This window comes from Gossypium arboreum, chromosome 7, assembly GCF_025698485.1.
Source record: "Gossypium arboreum isolate Shixiya-1 chromosome 7, ASM2569848v2, whole genome shotgun sequence".
Lineage (NCBI taxonomy): Eukaryota > Viridiplantae > Streptophyta > Magnoliopsida > Malvales > Malvaceae > Gossypium > Gossypium arboreum.
The window spans coordinates 9,651,336-9,673,346 of NC_069076.1; the positions used below are offsets into that span (position 1 = coordinate 9,651,336).

At 32.5% G+C, this 22,011-nt stretch overlaps 2 protein-coding genes and 1 long non-coding RNA gene across 6 annotated transcripts; 1 reads left to right on the top strand and 2 right to left on the bottom strand.

The window, feature by feature from the left end:
- The first annotated feature begins 246 nt into the window (after positions 1-246).
- Positions 247-5,621, top strand: LOC108456789 (fimbrin-5-like). The gene is made up of 15 exons (XM_017755463.2): positions 247-518; positions 738-858; positions 1,139-1,309; positions 1,501-1,733; positions 1,819-1,990; positions 2,122-2,160; positions 2,298-2,366; positions 2,484-2,600; positions 2,946-3,157; positions 3,557-3,709; positions 3,805-4,004; positions 4,334-4,491; positions 4,590-4,686; positions 4,954-5,045; positions 5,270-5,621. The coding sequence occupies exons 2-15, from the start codon at positions 772-774 to the stop codon at positions 5,459-5,461; spliced, it is 1,992 nt and encodes a 663-aa protein (XP_017610952.2). The 5' UTR covers positions 247-518; positions 738-771; the 3' UTR covers positions 5,462-5,621.
- A 671-nt stretch (positions 5,622-6,292) lies between these two features.
- LOC108456800 (uncharacterized) lies at positions 6,293-9,884 on the bottom strand. The gene is made up of 7 exons (XM_017755483.2): positions 8,855-9,884; positions 8,097-8,213; positions 7,478-7,656; positions 7,270-7,363; positions 7,070-7,147; positions 6,856-6,957; positions 6,293-6,648 (listed from the first exon to the last, which is right to left on the bottom strand). Exons 1-7 carry the CDS (start codon positions 9,344-9,346, stop codon positions 6,514-6,516), a joined length of 1,197 nt encoding a protein of 398 aa, XP_017610972.1. The 5' UTR covers positions 9,347-9,884; the 3' UTR covers positions 6,293-6,513.
- A 4,404-nt stretch (positions 9,885-14,288) lies between these two features.
- On the bottom strand, positions 14,289-17,954 carry LOC108468708 (uncharacterized). Of its 4 annotated transcripts, none has more exons than XR_008285499.1 (11): positions 17,820-17,954; positions 17,612-17,682; positions 17,364-17,447; positions 17,026-17,086; positions 16,843-16,934; positions 16,607-16,723; positions 16,361-16,524; positions 16,066-16,115; positions 14,881-15,024; positions 14,670-14,761; positions 14,289-14,544 (listed from the first exon to the last, which is right to left on the bottom strand). It is a non-coding gene; the product is annotated as an uncharacterized LOC108468708 (long non-coding RNA). The 4 variants fall into 4 exon arrangements; XR_008285501.1 differs by having other exon boundaries at positions 14,881-15,909; positions 17,612-17,659; positions 17,820-17,914; XR_001868988.2 differs by lacking the exon at positions 17,820-17,954 and having other exon boundaries at positions 14,881-15,909; positions 17,612-17,806.
- Between the last annotated feature and the right edge of the window lie 4,057 nt (positions 17,955-22,011).

Genomic DNA, 22,011 nt, shown 5'->3' on the forward strand with positions numbered 1-22,011 from the left:
CTCACTTTTGAACTCTATTTCACTTAAAAATCTCATTAGCTACTTAAAAGATATATTTAATAATAATGGCATCGTATTAAATGCTGCAATAAATTATTTTATTCATAATTTCCTAATTACTAAATGATGCTAAAGTTAAAAAGGTGTAAATCATTAGCAAAATCTTAAATAGGAATAAAGAAAAGATAATACCAAGAAAAATTGTCAGTGATATCAAAGCATTTAATAAACAGTTAAAATGAGCCAATTTGCTCGTTCTCTCTCTCTCACTCTGTCTTATTCACATTTGCAATCGGCAGTGTTCGCGGGTTACGTGAGGACTAAGGGCCATCACGCTTTTCTCTCATCCTCATTTCCCTTCACTCAATTCCAATATCACCCAAACATCACCCTCTCTCTCCCTCTCTCTCTGTGTCTGTCTTACAACTCCCAATACCTTCGACAAACGAAGAAGCAAAACCCCTATATGGAGGAACCCACCTTTCTATCTTAGTTTCTCTCTTTCTGTCTCTCTTAAGGTTTACATGCTCTTTTCTTTGTTCTCATAAATATTTTGTCTTCTTTTATACAGTTGGGGTTGATCGTTTCCTTTTCCTATTGAATTATATGTACATGCACGTCAGTTTGTTGGGTTTCTGCATTTGTTGCATCTTGTTTCGTTGAATTTTCATTGGCTTTAAGTAATATGCAATATAAGCGTAAACAATCTTTGATAGTTTGATATGGTGTGTGATCAGGGGATAAAATTGGGTAGAAAAACCAAGGCAAACAATGTCTAGTTATCGAGGTGTGATTGTTTCTGATCCATGGCTTCAAAGCCAGTTCACTCAAGTCGAGCTCCGAACCCTCAAATCCAAGGTAACCTTCTTTTCTTTTGTCGTTTTTTTCCGTGGAATGTAACGTGTAACTCAGTTCTTTGCATAATTACTTTGAATGAAAGTGAACCGTGCATTTTGGTATAAAAGAATTCAATTTCAACTTCTAATTCTTTAAAGCGCCTTTTATTATTATTATTGGGTAATATACCTTTGCTACTAGCAAAATAACAACTATAGGTTACCTTATTTTACATGATTATATGGTATTTAGAAATCTTTTTCTTTACATGGAACTTTGATTTCTTTCTTGTTGCTTTTAGTTTATCTCTGTGAGGACACAACATGGCCGTGTTACTCGGGATGATCTGCCACCAGTGTTTGCTGGTATGAAAGCTTTCAGTGAAATGTTTAGTGAGGATGAGATTAAGACTTTTTTGGGAGAGTCAAACAGTGACATGGATGAAGAAATTGATTTTGAGGCCTTCCTTCGGGTAAGTCATTTCAATATACTGGCTGTAGTGTTTTTCCTGAATAGCAGTGCTAATTATTCAATAGATGAAATGTGGTGAATTAATGTTTCTAGATGTTACAATACCCGGTGTGTAGTTTTCCTTTTTCTTTTTGGCATATGTTCTCCTTATATCTTGCTAGGTGGCAATGTTTGGGTTTGGTGAATTGGCAGCTTTATCTAGATTTGCAAGGTCGCGCAGTTGAAAAATCAGGTGGCTCGAGATCTTCATTTCTCAAGGCAACCACGACCACTTTTCACCATGCTATTAATGAATCTGAGAAGGCTTCTTATGTTGCTCATATCAATAACTATCTGGCAGAAGATAAATTCTTGAAAGATTTTCTTCCAATTGATCCAGCCACAAACGCTTTATTTGATCTTGCGAAAGATGGAGTCCTTCTTTGGTTGGTTCACTGGACTTGACTTTGCTGTAGTCCTTATTGAATCCTGATTTGATGTTTGTTGACACTTTTAGCTGCTTTCATGCAGCAAGCTTATCAATGTAGCTGTTCCTGGGACCATAGATGAGCGAGCTATTAACACAAAAAAGGTTCTTAATCCCTGGGAGAGGAATGAGAATCATACTCTTTGCCTTAATTCTGCAAAAGCTATTGGTTGCACCGTGGTTAACATTGGCACACAAGACCTTGTTGAAGCAAGAGTAAGTAATGCTCCTTCCCAATACCAATTTAGGTGTTATACATGCTTTTTAGTATAACTTGTACAATATTTTAACTCTTCCTATCATCTTTTCTTCTTCTTCTTCTTCTTTTTGGTGTTTTTATTTTCTAGCCCCACCTGGTACTTGGATTGATTTCTCAAATTATTAAGGTATCCAATTGAAACTTCCTTTGAATTCATTTATTTTGTGTTTGTAATTTGTAGAATCATGGAAACCTTACTGATCATATCAGTTTCCCTCAACCATAGTTATATTGTTAGTAATGTTTTCATGGCTGTGACATCAGATTCAACTACTAGCTGATCTCAATCTGAAGAAAACTCCTCAACTTGTAGAACTGGTGGATGATAGCCAGGTTGGAGACTGTTAATTGGTTTTGCCCCCTTTATGTCTTGATGATATCAGGTACCGGATAATCTCCATTTTCCAGGTTGGAAACTAATTCAGTTCACCTTTTGTATAAATTTTGTAGGAGGTGGAGGAGCTTTTGAGTTTAGCACCTGAAAAGGTTTTACTGAAATGGATGAATTTTCATCTGAAGAAAGCTGGATACCAAAAGCAGGTTACAAACTTCTCTACAGATTTGAAGGTGAGAAAACTCATTGATTTTGATAAATTCTACTTGGGTCATGCAAATTTTATCTACAAAAGGTAATTATTATCATGGTCTTCACTGCTGCATTAATCTTTACATTTGGTCCTTAAGTTCCATGAAAATGTGAAACAATCGCAGGATTTTTAAATGTCATTCAGTGTCTTTAAACTTCAGTATATCCTCATATTCACAAACAATATGGAAAACCATTTGATTCATGGTTGCATATAATCAAATAACCAATAGTTCTTAATGTGTGAAGTAATACATTGCCTCTTGTCTATACTACTTTTAGTTTTCTAGAGTAACTGATGTATCATAAAACCTATTTATTTGTAGGATGGAGAAGCATATGCACACCTGCTTAATGTACTTGCTCCTGAACACAGTACGCATTCAACTTTGGATGCAAAGGATCCAACAGAAAGAGCAAACAAGGTTCTTGAGATGGCAGAGAAATTGGATTGCAAAAGATATCTCACTCCTAAGGACATTGTCGAGGGCTCACCAAATCTCAATCTTGCATTTGTAGCTCAAATATTCCATCACAGGTGAGAAATAATTTCTTTTTGCCTTAAGACTGAACTAAGTTTCTAAAATAATTTATATTAGCTTTTCCCTGTTCAATTTCATTCAATTTCTCGACTACTTTTTCTACCATTACTTTGTTATCTCAATAGTGTATATTGTCTAGTTTATTTCTTTTTTGCTTGTGGGAAAAGCTGACTCAATGTACTTACTATTGTGATTTTTATTTGTATTAATTACATGGTTTAAAACAAAAACAGGTAGCCCTCTCTCAGCCCATAAATTTCACCCATTTTATCTCTGTATTCAGTCCTGAGACCTCAAAGTTGGAATTTCAAGCTCTAAGCGCTGGCTTATTCCCTTGGGGACATGTGCTCATGATTGTACAAAATAGTTTAACTAGTGTATGGTTTCTCTTGCAGGAATGGTTTAACTGACAGCAAAACGACAACCTTTGCTGAGATGATGACAGATGATGCAGAAACGTCTCGTGAAGAGAGATGCTTTCGCTTTTGGATGAACAGTCTTGGAGCTACTACATATGTCAACAATGTTTTTGAAGATGTTAGAAACGGGTATCGTGCTCTTTTCTCTTGTAAAATTTTGGCTCTCCGAGCAGTATCAAGCGGTTGTTGAATCTTGTTTGGTGTCCACCCTTTCGTGGCTGCAGGTATGTTATGTTGGAAATTGTGGATAAAATTTTTCCTGGAACGGTTAACTGGAAGCAGGCAAATAAGCCTCCTATAAAGATGCCATTTAAACAGGTTGAGAATTGCAATCAAGTGATACAGATTGGCAGGGATTTAAACTTCTCACTTGTCAATGTAGCTGGCAATGATATTGTGGCCGGAAACAAGAAACTTATAATAGGTAGTATCTTCCGTATTACGTTTTTCCATAGGGTGGCCAGTTCAAGACATTTATTTATAACTTTTATATGTTGCTCTAGTGTGAATGATGAGGGCTACTCTTCTCTTTCTTTGGTAAAGTTGAGGCTGTTATTTTGATTTCTACATTGCTACTTTTTATCATTCCTATCAGCTTTTAAATGGATGCATATTCCAAGAAACTTTGGGTTGGGGGATATGATTTTATAGCCTTTTGCTTTTCTGAGTGGCAAACATATTAGTAAACCTTGAAATGGCTCCCTGTTCTATATTTCTTCTCATGTTTCTTGTTTTGCTTTACCTCACATGCAGCATTTTTGTGGCAACTGATGAGGTTTTCAATGCTACAACTCCTTAAAAACTTGAGAACTCACTCCCAAGGTAAAGAAATTACAGATGCTGATATTCTGAACTGGGCTAACAATAAAGTAAAGAAGGCAGGTAGAACCTCTCAAATGGAGAGCTTCAAGGTACATAAGCCACAAAAAAAATGAGATTTGTCTCAAAAATTTTGATCGCAACACATAGACGGACACTCTGGTTTTTATTGAACTATTATTCCTCCTAGGATAAAAGCCTTTCCAGTGGTATATTCTTCCTCGAGCTTCTCAGTGCAGTGGAACCAAGGGTCGTTAACTGGGGTCTTGTTACCAAGGGAGAAACTGGTATGGTGTTCTTTCATTATTAGACTTATGTGGTCTTTTCCTTCGAAACCTACCTGAGCTGACCATAATGTTTTTACTTCTGAGAACTCATTAATCTTGCTTTGAATCTTAAATCTTTAATGCTCAGTAGATATTTCAAAATCATTGTGGTGATTTTATTGAGGAGCTTTACATAGGAAACTTCGTTCGCTTACAAATTAATAGAGGATACTATGTATGACATAAAATCAAATAAAAGATATGTTTTGTTTGTCATTGCCATTGCAGATGAAGATAAGAAGTTGAATGCAACTTATATAATCAGTGTTGCTCGGAAGCTTGGATGCTCCATTTTCCTGTTACCCGAGGATGTCATAGAGGTAATTATTTCCCAAATTCAATATCCATAATCCCTCCTCTATATCTTTTCTGATGATTTGCCATATTGTGCGTCTGTTTCTTTCTTTTTTTGCTTGTGCTTGTGCTTGTGCTTTACGCTAAGTTTTGAGATATATATAGTTTTCCAATTTTTCCTTTTTTTATATACCTCATGCTTAAATTGGATTAAATCAGGCATTAATGTAACTTCTGACCTTGATAACAGGTGAACCAGAAAATGATGCTTACATTGACAGCCAGCATCATGTACTGGAGCTTACAGCAGCAGGAATCAGCGTCTGACGATGGTGAGATTTCTGACGAGATATCTGCGGAAGGCCGCAAGAATGAGACAGGTCTCTCCGGTGTAACCTCCGACTTAGCCGTTGATTCAGAATCTTCAAAGACGGAAGAATAGGATAGTAATGAATAACAACCATAGGAAGCTTTCTAATTATTTTCCCTGGTTCTTTTACTCGAAACTTCATTGCTTTTTGTAGACCACAGGAGAAGAAAGAAATGGTACTTACATAAATTTTCACCTGCTATTAAAAAATATATTCTTTGGATTGCACTCATCATGCTTTGAATCATTATAACATGAAGCCTCTTCTCAATAATCTATTTTCCTGTCTAGAAATTATGCAAATTATGGTCACTTTTTAAAAAAAAAATAATTGGCTCGTCCTTGTCCAAGCTATCGACAAATATTACAATATTTGAGCAATGAGATGAGAGAACAGACTCAAAAACACCTGTTTGTATTAGGAAATAGATCATGCTACAAAGACATATTTATATGTCTATACAGAAGATACATTGCAAAAGCAAATAACAGATTGAGATAGAACTTTGGAAACCAATGGCTATCTGCTGCTGAAATCCTTACTGATCTTTATTTTTTTCTTTATTATGTGGAAATTAATATTCAAAAACATAACGAAAATGTAAAAGAAACCAATTTGTAGTAGATCATAAGTTCAAACTGGCAACTACACTGCTGATGGGCCTTTTAATTTTTGCTTTAACAGAGAGAGACAGAGCACCAAGGTTTCATCCTAAACTTAGTTCACCCGCTTGTCAATTCAGAATTAACTTAATTTCCTTACCAACTCTCTCTCTCTCTCTCGTTACACGGAATTGTTGGCAATGGTGCTGCTAGCTATGGCTTCAAATATTGAATAGAAAAAAAAAATGTTAAAAACTGTTCAGAGTAACCCTGTAAACATTTGATGAAGCAGCCAATGGCTTTATAAAATCATTAGGGGCACTGCAAATTCAACAATGCCCTGATTCATTTGCAACTAACTTCTGCTGTTTAAACAGTGTACGGATTCAAAATTTACATTTTACCTGGTCGCTAGGAGAGTGAATATAAAGAGTATTAATTTCATATTCTTCAACTTCGGGGCAAGGGGTTCATCATTGAACGTTTGATGTACAACTTGATCTTCCCATTCAAGCAAACTGTTATTTGTCATCAGTTCTGAGAGAGTTTAGTCTTCTTAGTCTCTCATCAAGCTCTTTCATTACTTCTGGTTCTTGCTTTTTCCTTTGCTTTGATATTGTGTTTGTCGTCATAAAACCGATCTTATCAAACGCAACCTGTACAGATATAGCCAAAGTTGCATATTCTTAAAACAAGATTAACATCGAAAACTAGGTGTCCATGTCAAGATAAAGAAACTAGAAATGATCTTCTTTAGTCTATATCCAGAACTAGGAGTGATTTTCTCCATAGATAACGAGGAAGAAGCATTAAATGTTATATAAGACAGGAAAACTGGAAAACAAAATGATGAATAGTCTTACTGTCAATAACTCATCAGGATCAAAAAGGTGATGGGTAGTTCTTTGTAATATATTAATAATGTCGCCAACCTGATGCGTTAGAAGCAACTCGTCTTCCTTCATCTGCAAAAGCAATCAAAACTTAAATTAGCTCAATAATTTTTACAAGAACATATTGAAGAAAGTTTCCAACTTGATTGGAATGTAAAGATTGAAAGGGCAATGACATGGGTACCATAAATATTGCCAAAGCAGCATGAAAAAGAACCTTTGCCCCCTCGTAGAAAAGGACATCCCACACCCGCAGAGTTGTCTAGACAAATAGGCCAATAAGGAGAAAAAACTTTAAGATAGTCAGAAAGCAACCTCAAATAGAATTGACATTTGATGGGAGATGCCAGCAGGACAGAAATGGTAATGAAACATTGTTCAAACCTCCGAAGGCAAGCTTTTAGAAAAGAGGCACAGGAACCACTCTGTCGCAACGAGGGAGACATCAAACTCCAATGCTTCCAAATGAGCAGCAATCCTGCATTTTTTTTTTCCCTCCAATTTTTAGTAAAGATAAAACTCGGCTTTAACATATAGCCAAAACAGATTTATTTAAAATAAATATAAAACAGTGCAATCCTCAACCAAATACCTTGGGCACTTCTTAGCAAGCAAATCTTTAAAAACCCTTTGCTCAACATGGCATCCAGATAAGTTATTTGTATAGCAATCATTAACTAAAACATTCTCGAGGAGGACAGCAAGCATCCAAAATGCATCTTCCTCCGTTTTCATAACAAGCAATAGCAATGCAGCAACATAGTTTAAGCCCTAAACCAAAAACAAATAAATTTTAGAGACACCGATAAATTATCCATGAGGAGAAATGCACCTCAATTTTACTCTTTCTATATAATGGATACGATAAAGAGTAAAGGAAAGAAGGAACCAAGAAACTGATCTAATTTTGTTGCCACAATCATATAACATTCTTCATATAGACACCACAAAAAGAGTACGATCATGTTCATCATAGACTGAAAAACAGACCGATGGGCATAGACATACATGATTCACCCCAGCTGACACACCAAAAGGTAAAGAAACCCTTCAAAGGAAAAATGGCAAACCAGAAAAGGGTGTATCCTTCACGCACAAAAAAAAAAAAAAAAGTGCAGGATGTAATTGTAGCACATTCTGTCCTTTCCATGCCTATAGTACTAAAGGCTGACAAAATGCTGTAAGACAAGTGCTACTGTTGATAAGCTCACCTGACAGTAACCTACATCAGAATCACGAAAAGAATACCCCACAAGCACACGCCGGAGAGCAGCATGGCCCTCTGGAGTATCCAACCATGGATGGCCAGGGAAGGTTCGTGGAAGGTCCTGCAAGTATTTAAGAGAAAGGCTCAAACCAAATTTCTCAAAAGTCACAATTCTAGGTTATACAAATCAACAATTCGATGCCAGACCATCACATTCATTGTAATCTTCACAAGTACTTTTAGAAGATACAATTGTTAGTTCTTCTATTTCTGATTCTATCAGTTCAGATGACAAGCAAAGAGATTATCAAGTACATTTTGTAAATCTTAGTTCAAGCATATAACATATATATATTCATAGGTATATTAGCTTATACACAATTATTGCTGAAATTGTTAAGATGCTTCCAATAAAAGATCAAACTCAATATAACCTTTGGTATTTGATATAACTTCTTATTCTGCATTTGTCAACAGTAAATGTTTTTTATTCCATCCTGTTGAAATTTCATTAGAAAAGAGACCTTTTCTCAACAGATCAAAACCTTCTAATGTCAAAACCCCAATACTGTCCAATGCAATCATCCTTTGCACGTAGGTCAATCATCAGATATGAATTCTCATTTCCAAATTCATTATGCAAAAATTAACCCTATCTCTAGAAAGAAACTTTACAAACATCAAATGAATAAGACGTCAATCAAAACAAAGACTCAATCAGAATTTATAAAGAAAAAAAAAAGAATTAATGCAAGAATTTACATGATCAATCTGCCTTGTAGCAGGTGTTACTTTACCATCTACCGCCTTTGTCAAATCATTGTAATAACTTTCAGGCACCGTAGACTTCTTCTTGGCGGCACCGGATAGCGAAAACCAAACCTTAGGCCTAAGTACAGGGGGAATACCTTTCCTAATAAGCCTCTTCAGTGTAATAGAATTAGCCAAAGCTGCCAATTTGAGTGAAGATTTCAACACAATTCCTTCCGATAATGAAGAAACTTGTGGCTGTAAATACCAATTGGCTCCTTTGCTTGCTTCAAGTGCCCACCAAACTCGCCCTTGTTGCCTTACCTTTTCTCTTACCTCATTCAACACATTAACATCATCCACATTACCTTCAACAGTAAACCCATAAAGGTCTTGGAATTTCACTGTAAGATTAGCTCTTCTTGCATGGATGCTTGGCCTTAAAATTGGAAATTGTGCTTGCAATTCCAAAGTAAGGTCTCTTTTACTTTGGGTACCAAACATTTTTTCCCGTCCTTGATAGATCAAGAGAAAAGAAGACAAAGGTTAACAAGGGCTTTGTCAAAGAATGAGAGGGAGTTACAAGCTTTGAACCATGAAAGTGTCAATCTTTTCAAGCTTGCAGCTTGGAAATTTGAACAAAGGCTGAGTCTTGAAAATGGGTTTTATTTAAAGAAATAATAAGAGGATGAGTTACAAGCAAGACACGGAAAAAAGCTCTCACATTTGGATCAACATGACCATGGAAGATCCTTTTCAATAATATATAATATAATATAATTTTTTTTAAAAAAAACCCAGAATAATGAAAGCCTTAAAAGAATACAGATTTTTTGCTCAACAAAATCTTCTGAGAAAGGGAGTGAAATTCTTTCCTTTTATTTTTTCTATTGTAATTTACAAAGGGAAGGGATGACTCAAAGAAACAAAAGATGTTACTAGGATATAAAAGAAGCAGAATTTAGTGGTAGGTAAAAATCAAAGCTTGAAAATTTACATATATAGAAAATTTCTCTTTTCTCAATACCAAAAATTACTCCAACTGATCTCTTATTAACAAAGAGAGAAGAAATTGTTTACAGTTTATACTTGAAAAAAGGTGTAAATAAAAATTGGGAATTTTGTTATTAATTTATTAGTATTTTTATTTTTCTAAACTCTACTATTAAGTTACAAATTTAATCCATATATTTTGTAATGATCACTGTTAGTCTCTATGCTTTTGAATTCCTCATTATTCTTTTATTTTTAAATTTCTAAAATGGTAACAATTATAAATATAGTTTATATTTTCTAATTTAATTTATTAACTCGTTTTTATGAATAATATGTAAAAATAACAATATGACATACCATTACACGTGATAAAATATTTATCACATAAGATTTTAGAAATAATAAACTTTAACTTAATAAATTACATAAGATTTTAGAAATAATAAACTTTAACTTAATAAATTTAATAACAATCATTTGATCAGGGTTGAAATTTTTAAATTTGAAAAATATAACTAGTAAAATAACCATATTAAAATATTTGGACTAAATCTATAATTTATAGATAATATACGAACCAAGAGCATATTTTAACCTTTCCGTAAAATTAAACTATTCCCCCAACGTTAACAAAGCTTTGAATTTGATAAGACATGATGCGCATGCGGTGGGTAGGTTTAGACTTTTAGCATTCAAAATAAATCCCTCTTTTTAATGGACTGATATACCCCTGCCGTTTATAAATTTAAATGTAAGATAAAAATATTTAATATAATATAATAAAAATTAAGACAATCTGATAATTTATTCAGAAATAATTTGAGGAATATATTTAAAAAAAACTGAAACATTCTGCGGTGATAAATAATAAAATATACAAAATCTATGAAAATAGTTATTTTAGTAGTTAAAAATTAATGATTAAAAATAAGAGCAACAGTTGCAAAGAAGGGGTTTTTTCCTTGATAACCTAAAAAGAAGGGATAATTTGCTTTGATTTATGAGTGAAATAAAATCAAAACAGAAGAGGGAAGTTTTTCTCTAAAAAGGCTTAAATATGAAATTGGCCCTCGAACCATACCTTTTCTTACTTAGGCATCCAAAATAATTTTGGTCAAAACAAATATCTAAACAATCAATTTAGTCTTATTTTACCCCTAAGCATTATACTAATTAATAAGAACATGATACGTCATACACTTGTTGAGTAAGATAAGACAGAAATTGATTATTTTTGTATCACTTTTAACAAAAAATATATCTAAGTGATAAAATGATATAATTTTGAGGTAAATTTTGTAGTTAAACCTTTTAGAATTTGAATGCTTTACATTTTTAGTAATAAATAAATTTATATTTTAATTTGCTTTGTTTTTATTATTTGGCATAATGATTTATTTGGTCCTCTAACGTTACAAAAAAAATTATTTGAGCCCTTTATTTAGTTTTTTGCCCCTTTTAGTCAATGAACTTGCATTACTTGTCAAATTACCCTAAAATTGGTAAAAAATTAATGTTTGTTAACTTTGTTGAACAATTCATGTATATGCCACATTAGCGATTAATTAATTTTTTATACTTTTTACATAATTTTAATAATTTTTAAAAATTTATAAATTTTAAAAATTTAATTAATTGTTGGCGTGGTGATATTCACGTATATGTCATGTTAATAAAGTTAACGTCTAGTTAACAAACGTTAATTTTTTCAATTTAATAAATTATGCAAATTTAAGGATTAGAAAAGAGAAAATTAAATGAAAAATTAAAATAATTTTTTATAAAATTAGAAGATTAAAAAACTTATTATTTTTAAAGTAAACTGTCACTTGAATGATTTTATTATAATAATACTTAATAAAATTATGAATTTATTAACTTTATCTTATGTAGATAATATAGAAATAATATTTTAGATTCAGTTGTAAAGTCAGTCAACATTACAAATGTAAATAAGTGATAATTATATTAAATCAAAATATTTATATTTTTTCTTTGGAATTACAACACCATGGGAGGCGCCAATTTTGGCATTAAAATAAATAAATAAAGTGGACGCGTTTTAGTAAGGACAGCCAAGAAGGACATGAATGTAATTCACTCCTCAAAACCCACCGTCATGTGCTTTTTACAGTTTTACTCTTGCAGGGCTAATTGAATTAATGTTAAGCATTATTGTAAATAAAAAATCTTCATTTTTCATAAGTAAAATTAATTGATATTACAATATGCAAAATATAAATTTTAAATAATTTTTATTATTAAAAACATTTAAATATATAATTAAAATATGAATTAAGAAACATAAGCCAATGATTTGGAGGAGGTGGCAAATCATGAAAATTAAAGCTCTCACGTCCCTCTTTGAAGTCTAAACCACAATGTTTCAAACAAACGTGTCCCAACCATACCTCCATTTTCCTTTTTTTAGTGGCGATAATCAGATAAATGATTAAAAAATACGACATTTTAATATTTTCATTTTAAATTTTAGCAGATTATATTGGATTTAATTTCCTTTCAAAATAAAAATACTAAAATTTAAGATGGAAATATTGAAGTGATATAATCTTGTTTTTTCCTATGCCATGCAACAATATCCACATGTTTTTTTCCCATTTTATTTTATTTTTTACTAAAACAGAAATTAATCTAACTACCATAAAAAAGAATTGGAGATATTCTCAATCTTGTTTTAATTGCAGGCTTTGCAGACTTTAGAAATGGACAATGGAAGGTTGAGAGATATTGGCAATGGCATCCACCAAAAGAAAAAGAAAGTTGAGGTGAGGTGAGGTGAGGTCAAATAATGTGTACATTTCTTAAGCATAAACAACAAAGTCCAATGTTTATTTATTTACTTAATTTATTCAACAAAAAAGAAATTGGGGTTTAATTGTTTATAGAGCATTGGCATTTGGCAGCCACCTAACCAATTCCAAATTTCAAGCCAAGTTGTTCATTTATGCATTTGTTTACAAAAGTAAAAGCAAAGCAATCCCCATACAATAATCAATTTTATCACTTTTATATAATCATTTAATTTAGAAAAAAATTATAATTAAAATCTAAGGTAAAGAGTGAAAGAAGTAGAATGCCAAATGAATATAGGATGATAAGATAACCACATTGTTGGGCATGGCCAGCACCTTTTGATTGAATATGGTTGGACTAACATTTTTTGTCTCACTTGTACTCTCCTGCTAAGTGCTATGCTGTTCTTATTTCTTTCTTTTTAATTAACCTTAAATGTACAATGTTACATCTTATTAACTTTTATTGTCATGTTTGATAATATAAGTTGATTTCTAATTTATTTACTTTTTAAAATCTCAATTACATGATACTGCAGAGAAAAGTGATATTCAAAATAGCTTTAATGAAAAAAAACCAAAATTTTATGCATAATTAATTCAAAATTCATATTTCAATATCCTAAAATCAAATTAAATGTCATGCTTACCAAATAAGCCCAAAACTTAACTCTCATGTCATAGTTCAAACAATACAGTTCCAAATAACCGAAATTATAATATTAAGACTAGAACACTTTTAATGAAAATATTAATCTGAGTTGAGACCTTCCAGATTTTGAGTCCGCATCCTAACCTTATGTGTTATCTATAAAGATGAAAATCAAAGGGAGTGAGCTTAAGGAGCTCAGTGTGAGTATGATCACTAGAAAGTTGATGTAAAACAGTAGACAAAGCATACGAAATAACAATTCTTAGAATAAACACAATCATATAACAATTCAGAGTATCGGTTTTTCAAATCAACACATTGTTGGAAAAACGGGTTTGGAAAATGCAGTAGAAAATAAATTTTGGGAAGAACCAAAGTTTTAATTTTTTTTCCAAAATAAGATATTGGTTGTGATAGCTAAAGTAATAAACACTTAAGCTCCGTTTATTTGCCAGTAAAATGTTTTTCAGAAAATGATTTCTGGAAAATGATTTACTTTTCTAGTGTTTGGATAAAACTATGTAAATTATTTTCTGCTGTTTGGCAGAATTCTTAAAAATATTTTCCGAAAAAGCTATTTTTACATATATTAATAAATTTATATTTTCAATTATTTTTACATATACTGCAATGATTTATTTATAAATAAATTAGCTTAAATTTTTATAATTTTTAGACATGTTGTTCTCTTTCATCTTTCACTGGTTCATTTACCTGCTCCACTTTTTAGTTCGAACGTCTTCCTCTCAAGTCTTTGCTTGTTTCAATTAAACTGGAATTCGACTTGTTTCTTTAAGTTGGACTTTTGTGAATATGGAGATCCTTAAAAAAAACAGTTGATCAAAGATAAGATTGAGACAACCAATAGATAGGATTGAAGATCAAAGCTGAAAGGGATCTTGTTTAGGTCAACTCCTTACGGTAAATTTAAAACCATTTGTTTCTTAAACTCCAGAAATGATAAAAACATCACTCTTACAAAGACTTATAAATGTAACTCAAAGGAATTTTATAAGATATTTGAACATTTGATAAATCCTACCTTTTGATCATCAAAGATCAGTTTTGTTTAAATTAAACAAGTATTTGTACACTTAATTCTCCCTATGAGACATTTTTAAAAGACTGGGGAAGAAAATTAGTATTTAGTTGAAGCCTAAGGTTTTGACTGGTATCCCCATGGATTGTTGCTTGCCCACTTCCACTGATCTCTGCACATCTCTGCTATACCATATTTTGCTCTGCAATATAGCAAACTCTTAAGATTAAAAGGACCTATCTTGTACTGTAATTGGAAATTCTTTTTGAAAGATTATCTATGTTAATTGAATAATCTATTAGGAAAAAGATGGGATTGTAAACATACTTCCAACCAAGTTCTTTTTGAGCGTTTTTAGTGGAAGCATAAACAGTTGTAGCATCTCTTGGCCTTCTAAGGCATAGTTTAATGGGGATTTTCTGCAATATTTTCAGCAGCAACAGTTTTATATTAGCATAAATGAGAGCGAGGCTGAGTGAGAATGTTGAATGGGAATTGACAAATAGATGTTGAATGGGAATTGACAAATAGCATTAACCTTTCCAGAAGCTTTCTCAAAAGCAGCAACCATTTCAAGCACAGATGTACCATTGCCGGTTCCGAGGTTATAGGCAATACAGCCTAGAACAAGAAGGAAATTGACAAAAAGGAGCTAAAGGGAGAGAGAATCAGGCATAGCAACCTGCTGAGATGAAAGTTAGCTTAAATTCCCTTTTGTAACCACATAGATCATATATTGGCCAAGTCTTAATTTCTTATTGGCCATTACTTTCAGCTGGTAGCTAAGGAGTTATTATCAGATACTGTACATGAACACACTCATATACCCTTCTTTTCTTCTATTATTTTCTAGCCTCTCTTCTCAATTCTTGATTAAATAACACAACCCCAGCTCCTTGATTTCTGATCTTTCTAAAACGTACAATAAACTAACATGGAAACAAGATTAACTAACAAAGGAGCTGCCAGGAAATAATAGAAAAAAGATGAATAATTAAACCCAAAACAAAATCTCTAATCAGAGTTCAATCCTAATAAAGTAAATAAAGAAGAAGAAGAAATAATAGAAAAAAGATGAATCAACAATTAAACCCAAAACAAAATCTCTAATCAGAGCTCAATCCTAACAGAAGTAAATAAAGGCTAAGAAAAGTATTGCTTTTATATTTTTGCTTTAGAATAAAACCAATCTTGTTTATTCAGCAATAATTTCTTCAAGGGTTAACTACGATCAAGAAAACAAATGAAAGAAAAATTAAAGAAAAAAATCACCTTAAATACTAACAGTTGAGTTTAAGTTAGTGTGAGTCCAAGCTAAGATCAAGCAATCATTTAAACCCAACACTCAATATCCACATCATAACAAAAAACTGCAGCTCATACTGATCAGTGACAAAGTTGAAACGAAGGGCTTCGATTTTTCTTTTAAAATAAATTCAACCATATAACTGATCACATCCCTCGGAGCCTGTCCAATTTTTTCTTCAACTTTCCACATCAACTTTCACAATCACAATTTCTCTTGAGGTGAGTGCATCAAGAATCTTCATACATCCATAAGCAACAACTAAGGAAAACACTCAAAAATTCAATAAATAGGTAAAGTTATTTGGATTTTGGAGAAAATGGAATACAATCATCAAAGTAAAACAACAGGATCAATTCCATTCGTTTTCTAATGAACTACAGTACTGCATGCTGTCTCAAATGAATGTGAGTTTACCTTGCTTGCTGACTCTTTAACAATAGCTCCAGTACCCTTTGGCTTATCCTCTTTGTATAAAGTGTAAAAGCAGCATAAATATAGTTAAAAAAAAGTTAAAACAACTCCAGATGAGGATGTGAATTGTAAAAAATATGTCAAACAACTCCAGATGTATTTTACATTAAAGTTTAAACAATTCCAATCACTACAAGGATGACAAGTATTTATCACCAAAAAGAAAAAAAGAAGAAATGTTTTGCTACATATACCCAAAAAAAATATGACATTGTGATAGAACCAACTGAAAGCTTACTTTTTTGCATGATGATTTGGTTGACGTTGACTGCATGAATCATTCATGGAAGCAGATTTTTTCTCAAGTTGTTGATTAAGCTACACCTCCAGATCTTCAACCTTCTTTTTCAAATTAATTATATCTGCCTCTGCTAGAGCTATGTCATTGAGATCTGCCTTTGTCTTCATAATAGTCGCAAGTTAAAATTTGATGCAAGTTAAAGATTAAGTGGATTACTTAAATCAGAGTCAGGCCATCGTTTACCTTTTCATCAATCTTAGCTAGGATAACTGTGGGTTGTTCTTGAGATGAGTTAAGAATGGATTCCAGAGCTGTCCTCTTATCTCTCTCTCTTTGCAACTCTTCCTTTAATATTGCTACCTATTAAATACAATCAGAGCAACAATCAAGGTTCACGACGGTTAATTTATAAAGCAAATACAAATATTAAACTCCATATATTGCAAAAAAAAAAAAAACAAAAAAGAGCTTCACATTACAAATGTGCTTCTTTCTCAAGACATAGTTGACGCCCTTGCAATGTCTTCTTTCGTTTTTCCACACTGGCTTTGAGTTTGGTATTACCTTCAATCTGTATTAGAAAGATGACTTTGTTATGAAAAGTTTCCATACAAGTCAAGATAATAATAATAAGTTTTCGAAAGGTGGATAGGTAGTAGAACCTCTTCTCTGAGTCTGTTTTGCAAGTCAGATTTTTTATCCTCAACTGTCTCAATTTCAAACCTAAAATAAGGCCAAATTGATAAATACAAAAAAAAAATAGAGTTGTTATCAATATAAAAGGTCTGACTCTAATATTTTTGTTATTTCACTTTTAGCCATATAAATTATGTTATGTGAAGGATAGATTCCATCATCCTAAGCTTGAAATAAAAGATGCTTGCAAATTTTAGTTGGTATTGTATCTTTGTAAGGTATATGAAAAATAACCAAGAAAACAAGTCGTTGCAAGCTAATTTATACAAGGCTTTTATATACAGATCATGGGAACATTGCTTACTCTTCTCCACATGGGTAATCAATGGATTTCATAGAAAGGTTCTTCCTTGCCTAAAGAAGCAAACCCAATAAGGTTCTTCCTTGCCTAAAGAAGCAAACCCAATAAATTAATAATTAGAAAATCTGAATTACATGAAACAAAATAAAAAATCCTAGAGATACAATATAACCTTCAAAGCCCCATCAATCGAACAATAATAACAAAATTTCACCTATAATCAAAAAATATGGGGATATTTGGGAAATTACCTAAAAAAGAGCTTTGCCTGAGAAAGACGAAATAGCAGCGTGTATTGCCTGAGAAGAGCATGTGCGACGAACTAAGGAAAAATGGAAGAAATATAAGAAGTTGAAGAACAGAAGAATGAGAGAAATTTTATCAGGATGAAGGAGATGGAAAATGTCTTACTGAAAAGAAATCAGTAAGACATTTTCCCCAAATTGCAAATCATTTTACCTGTGTCTTGGAATTCATTTTCCAAGTGTAAAATATTTCAAGCTGCCAAACACCGTAAAACAAGGAAAACATTTTCCAGAAAATGATTTCCTAGCTTCCAAACGGAGCCTTAATCAAAATTATACTTTTTTGATTCGTTTAGGATGAGCACTTCGACCGAGTAGACTTCTCCGCTATCCTTAAGCTCACGTCTGCCGAGTGTAGGCTCGCTTCGAATCAAAAAAAATTCACAAAAATTACTAGTAACATAATTTTGCAATTTCTCTAAACTTTTGGGTAAAGTTGTAAATCAGAAAAATGTCTCTAGAAGTTTTCTAGAATAATTTCTTTGGGGAATTTTCTATCTACAACTTTCTCTTGAATTCAAGTGTGTGTAAATAATGACCCAATGCTCTCTTTATATAGGGAGAGTTTAGAGAATTCAACTATGATTAAACTTAATCACTTTAATATTAAATTAATAAAATACTCTTAAGATAATTATTAAATTAAATTTAATATTAATTATTCTAAAAATAATTTTATTTTTAGAATAATTAATCTAAAATAAAATTCCCTGGTAGAGTCTCAATAGGAGTGTAACTCTTCCACTACTCAACCATCGACGACCAATCGCCGTCTACCACCGAGATGTCGCTGTCACAGCCATCAGCACCACCATGTCCGATGATGCAGGTGCTACACCCTTACGACACCCCAAGCTAATTCGACTGCTGCTGGTTCGGTTCAGGTCAATTACAACCCGACTGGTCTGGTCTAGCCACCAGTAGGACTGTAGGCCCAGTTTCGATATACCGAGCCCAGTTCAACCAATTTTTGAGTCTTGGTCTCGGTTTTGAGCTCCCAGGCCTAATTTACGATCTCAGATCCAATTTTAAGTTCAATTACCTATTAGGCCAATTGTCTGACTTGAAAATTAACTTTCAAAAATATCATATTAATTTTAATTGATTTGATTAATTTAATTTTACTTTATCAAAATTAATTTTTCCAAAAATCACTTAGATTTTCCAAATTATTTTTTCAAGAAATATTTTTAATCAAATTTTCTAGTTGAATAATTCTTACGACCACCTAACTTAATTCCACGTTGAATAAATCGACTCAATTAAATTATTCCCAAAGTCGTAAAGTTTTCTTCTAATTCAAATGCAGTCCGATCAAGATTTTGTTGAGCTAACGGAGGGACCAATCAGACATATACAATTAGGCTCTAATGATTGCAATTATGTCTAGAAGCATCATTTCGATAATTCGCAATTACTTAATCATGGAGTCAGTCTACAAGAAGTACCATGATTGAAAACTCCTTATTGTATACTCTTTACGAAAGCAATTCATCGAACTGATTTTGTCCAATGACCTCATCATATGTGTGTTACCCTTACATGATATCATTGATTCCTTTGAGTTAAATCAGTTCACTCAATACAATCCTATTTTATCTCATTGTCACCATTGTGCCTTCTTAATGATTAAAATTATCACTATCAACAAACGACTGTGATAAATTGTTCATTTGAGAACAAGAAACCCGTGGTCACATTCCATATTTATCAATCCACACAATGCCAATAGGAGGATATCATTAACTCTTTGATTTAGCTATGAATTCTACTGTTGCTAGTAAAACCATGCCATACACAAGTCATGTACCCAATATACTAGCTATGAGCTCAATCATCTTTAGAGCATAAGCCTCCACTAATATCGAAGCACATGAGTTGCATATGCATGGTCAGTAACTAACTTAGGATATAGGTAAATCACACCATGAATGTCACAAGTGAATTAATTCAAAAACGGATTTAGAATTAATTCATCTTGGGTCCAGTCCAAAGTATAATTCTACCAATGAATACATCTATGTCTCTACTCATAGAGTCAACTACTTTGATAGCCAAGACTAGCCATCTCGCCAATTGAAATTGTAGATGACATAATAATCATTCTCAGTATTTGAATCAAATGCTCACTTTGATTCTTTTACAGGATTACAAACTCATTTATATTTTCTACTGAAGTAAGTTGTATTTCTCGCAATGTAAACATTCGTTGCAATGCCACTTATCTTTAGTTTGAACTTTAAACAATCAATGAGCTAATATTTGCTTGTCACAATTTCACTATGCATGCAAAATATAAAAAACCATAAATACGAAAGACATAATTGTGAAATGTGAAATTAACTTTATTTATTTATTCATCGTTCAAATAAATAGAAAACAATTACATATTTACTACAATATGGACACATTTCCCAACACACATTAGTATAATATTTTAGAATTCATAGTTTTACGTGTACATACTTAAATTCATAGTTTTGCATGTACATACTTATGAATGACAATGCAATTTCAATTTATCAGAAAGGACTTACCTAACTCTGCTACACACTACAATAAGAGTTCCCTAAAACTCATCCATCCGTTACACACCGCGTTGTGGATAAACCACAATTGATTTGTAGATAAACTGTTAGTAAAAATTGTGGGTAAACCACTAATTATTTTCAAATAAAAATTTTACAGATAAACTACCACTAGATTGTGGATGAACCACCACTATTTGTAGATTATTAAACTGCCACTTCTTTCTCTATTCATATCGTACCACCCTACGCAATGCAATATGACATGCTTGTAATAAAATAGTGTAGAAACAATATTCATGCTTAACATGTATTTAGTTCAACAGTAATAGTAGACATGCTAAACATATACTCAGTTCAACAGTAGTAGACATGTTTAACATGTACTTAGTAGAGCGATAACAATATTAACAATTATAGTTTGTCAAAATTACAATGACAGAATGTATGTAACATTCACATATCACACAAAATAATAGTAGCAATTCAATCACTAACTCACATATTACAGAATAAACATACTATCAGGGACCTAATTGAGTGAAAAAAACTTTAGAAACAATTCAGGGACTATATAATGAATAAACTGAACAATTCACAAATTTCTAGGTAAAATTGTAAAATAGGGGTTCCACGACCGTGTGGCCAGCTCTGTAACAGCCTGATGTCATGTAGAAAACGAGAAATTACCCTACAGAAAAGACACGAGCGTGTGACAAGCTATGTAACAGTTTAAGGTCGTGTGGTTCACTAAGTCCTTAAAATCTACAGGTGCACTTGGCCATGTGGTCTACTCATGTGGCCCACATACTTGTGTTGGAGACCGTGTGGCCCTAAACCTACACACGATCACCATCGGTTCACTTGGAAAAGACACATTTCACTAATAGTCCGATTGATGTTCCTCACAATTGATTTTGATCCAATTCACCTAGATTCGGTCCTTCAAACGACAACCATACAGGTAGTCATATGTTAAATTCGATGATAGAGATTTTGGCGAAATTCAAAAGAAATTGATTAAACGAATCAAAAAGATTAATATTAGAGAATGACACAATGGATATACGGGATCTAATCTTTAAAACGAAACATACTTAGTGATTCTTGGAAAAGGTAATGAATGCTACTAACGATAATCTAAATTCCAATAGAAATCAACAAATGGGGAACGATTCAATATGGGAAAATTTTGGTAGCACAAAAGATGAAATTAATAGGTGCAAGAATGAGAGAAAAGAAGAGCAAAAAGAAAAGAAAAAGAAGATGGAGAGAAAATTCTATTATGATTTGAAAATGGGCAATATGAAAATCTAATTAGGAAAAGAATAGAAAAAAAATAGTGAAATTCTAATTCTATTGGAATTTTGAGAAAGGGGCAGGATATAAACATTGATTAGGAAAGAATTTGTTAAGTTTTTAGTAAACCCTAGGGGTGGCACATGCAAATTTCCACTAGCTTGCCAAATTTGAAAATTGAAAGGGAAGAAGGGGGCTCAAACCTAGGATCTCTAGGAAGGAGCACTAACACTTAACCAGTGAGCCTATTGATAATTTCTTACTTAATTTAGACTCTAGGAATAAGCACTAACACTTAACCATTGAGCCTATTGATAATTTCTTACTTAATTTAGACAGTGAATCGTACATATATTTTGGGTTAACTGTTACAGTCAAAATTAAATAAAAACAAAAGGGGAGGAGGGGCTTAAATTTAGGTTCTAGGATGGATGCACTTATCACGTAACCATTGAGTCTATAATTCATTTCCTGTTTAATCTTTATTCTTAACCGTATATATTTCGGGGTATGGCAATT

Coding starts and splice junctions, on each gene's coding strand:
- LOC108456789 (XM_017755463.2), top strand. CDS start 772: ATGTCTAGTTATCGAGGTGTGATTGTTTCTGATCCATGGCTTCAAAGC. Junction 1,991..2,121: donor AAGACCTTGTTGAAGCAAGA/GTAAGTAATGCT, acceptor TTTATTTTCTAG/CCCCACCTGGTACTTGGATT. Junction 2,161..2,297: donor TGATTTCTCAAATTATTAAG/GTATCCAATTGA, acceptor CTGTGACATCAG/ATTCAACTACTAGCTGATCT.
- LOC108456800 (XM_017755483.2), bottom strand. CDS start 9,346: ATGTTTGGTACCCAAAGTAAAAGAGACCTTACTTTGGAATTGCAAGCA. Junction 7,657..8,096: donor CTGATGTAGGTTACTGTCAG/GTGAGCTTATCA, acceptor TTTTTGGTTTAG/GGCTTAAACTATGTTGCTGC. Junction 7,148..7,269: donor CTAAAAGCTTGCCTTCGGAG/GTTTGAACAATG, acceptor CTATTTGTCTAG/ACAACTCTGCGGGTGTGGGA.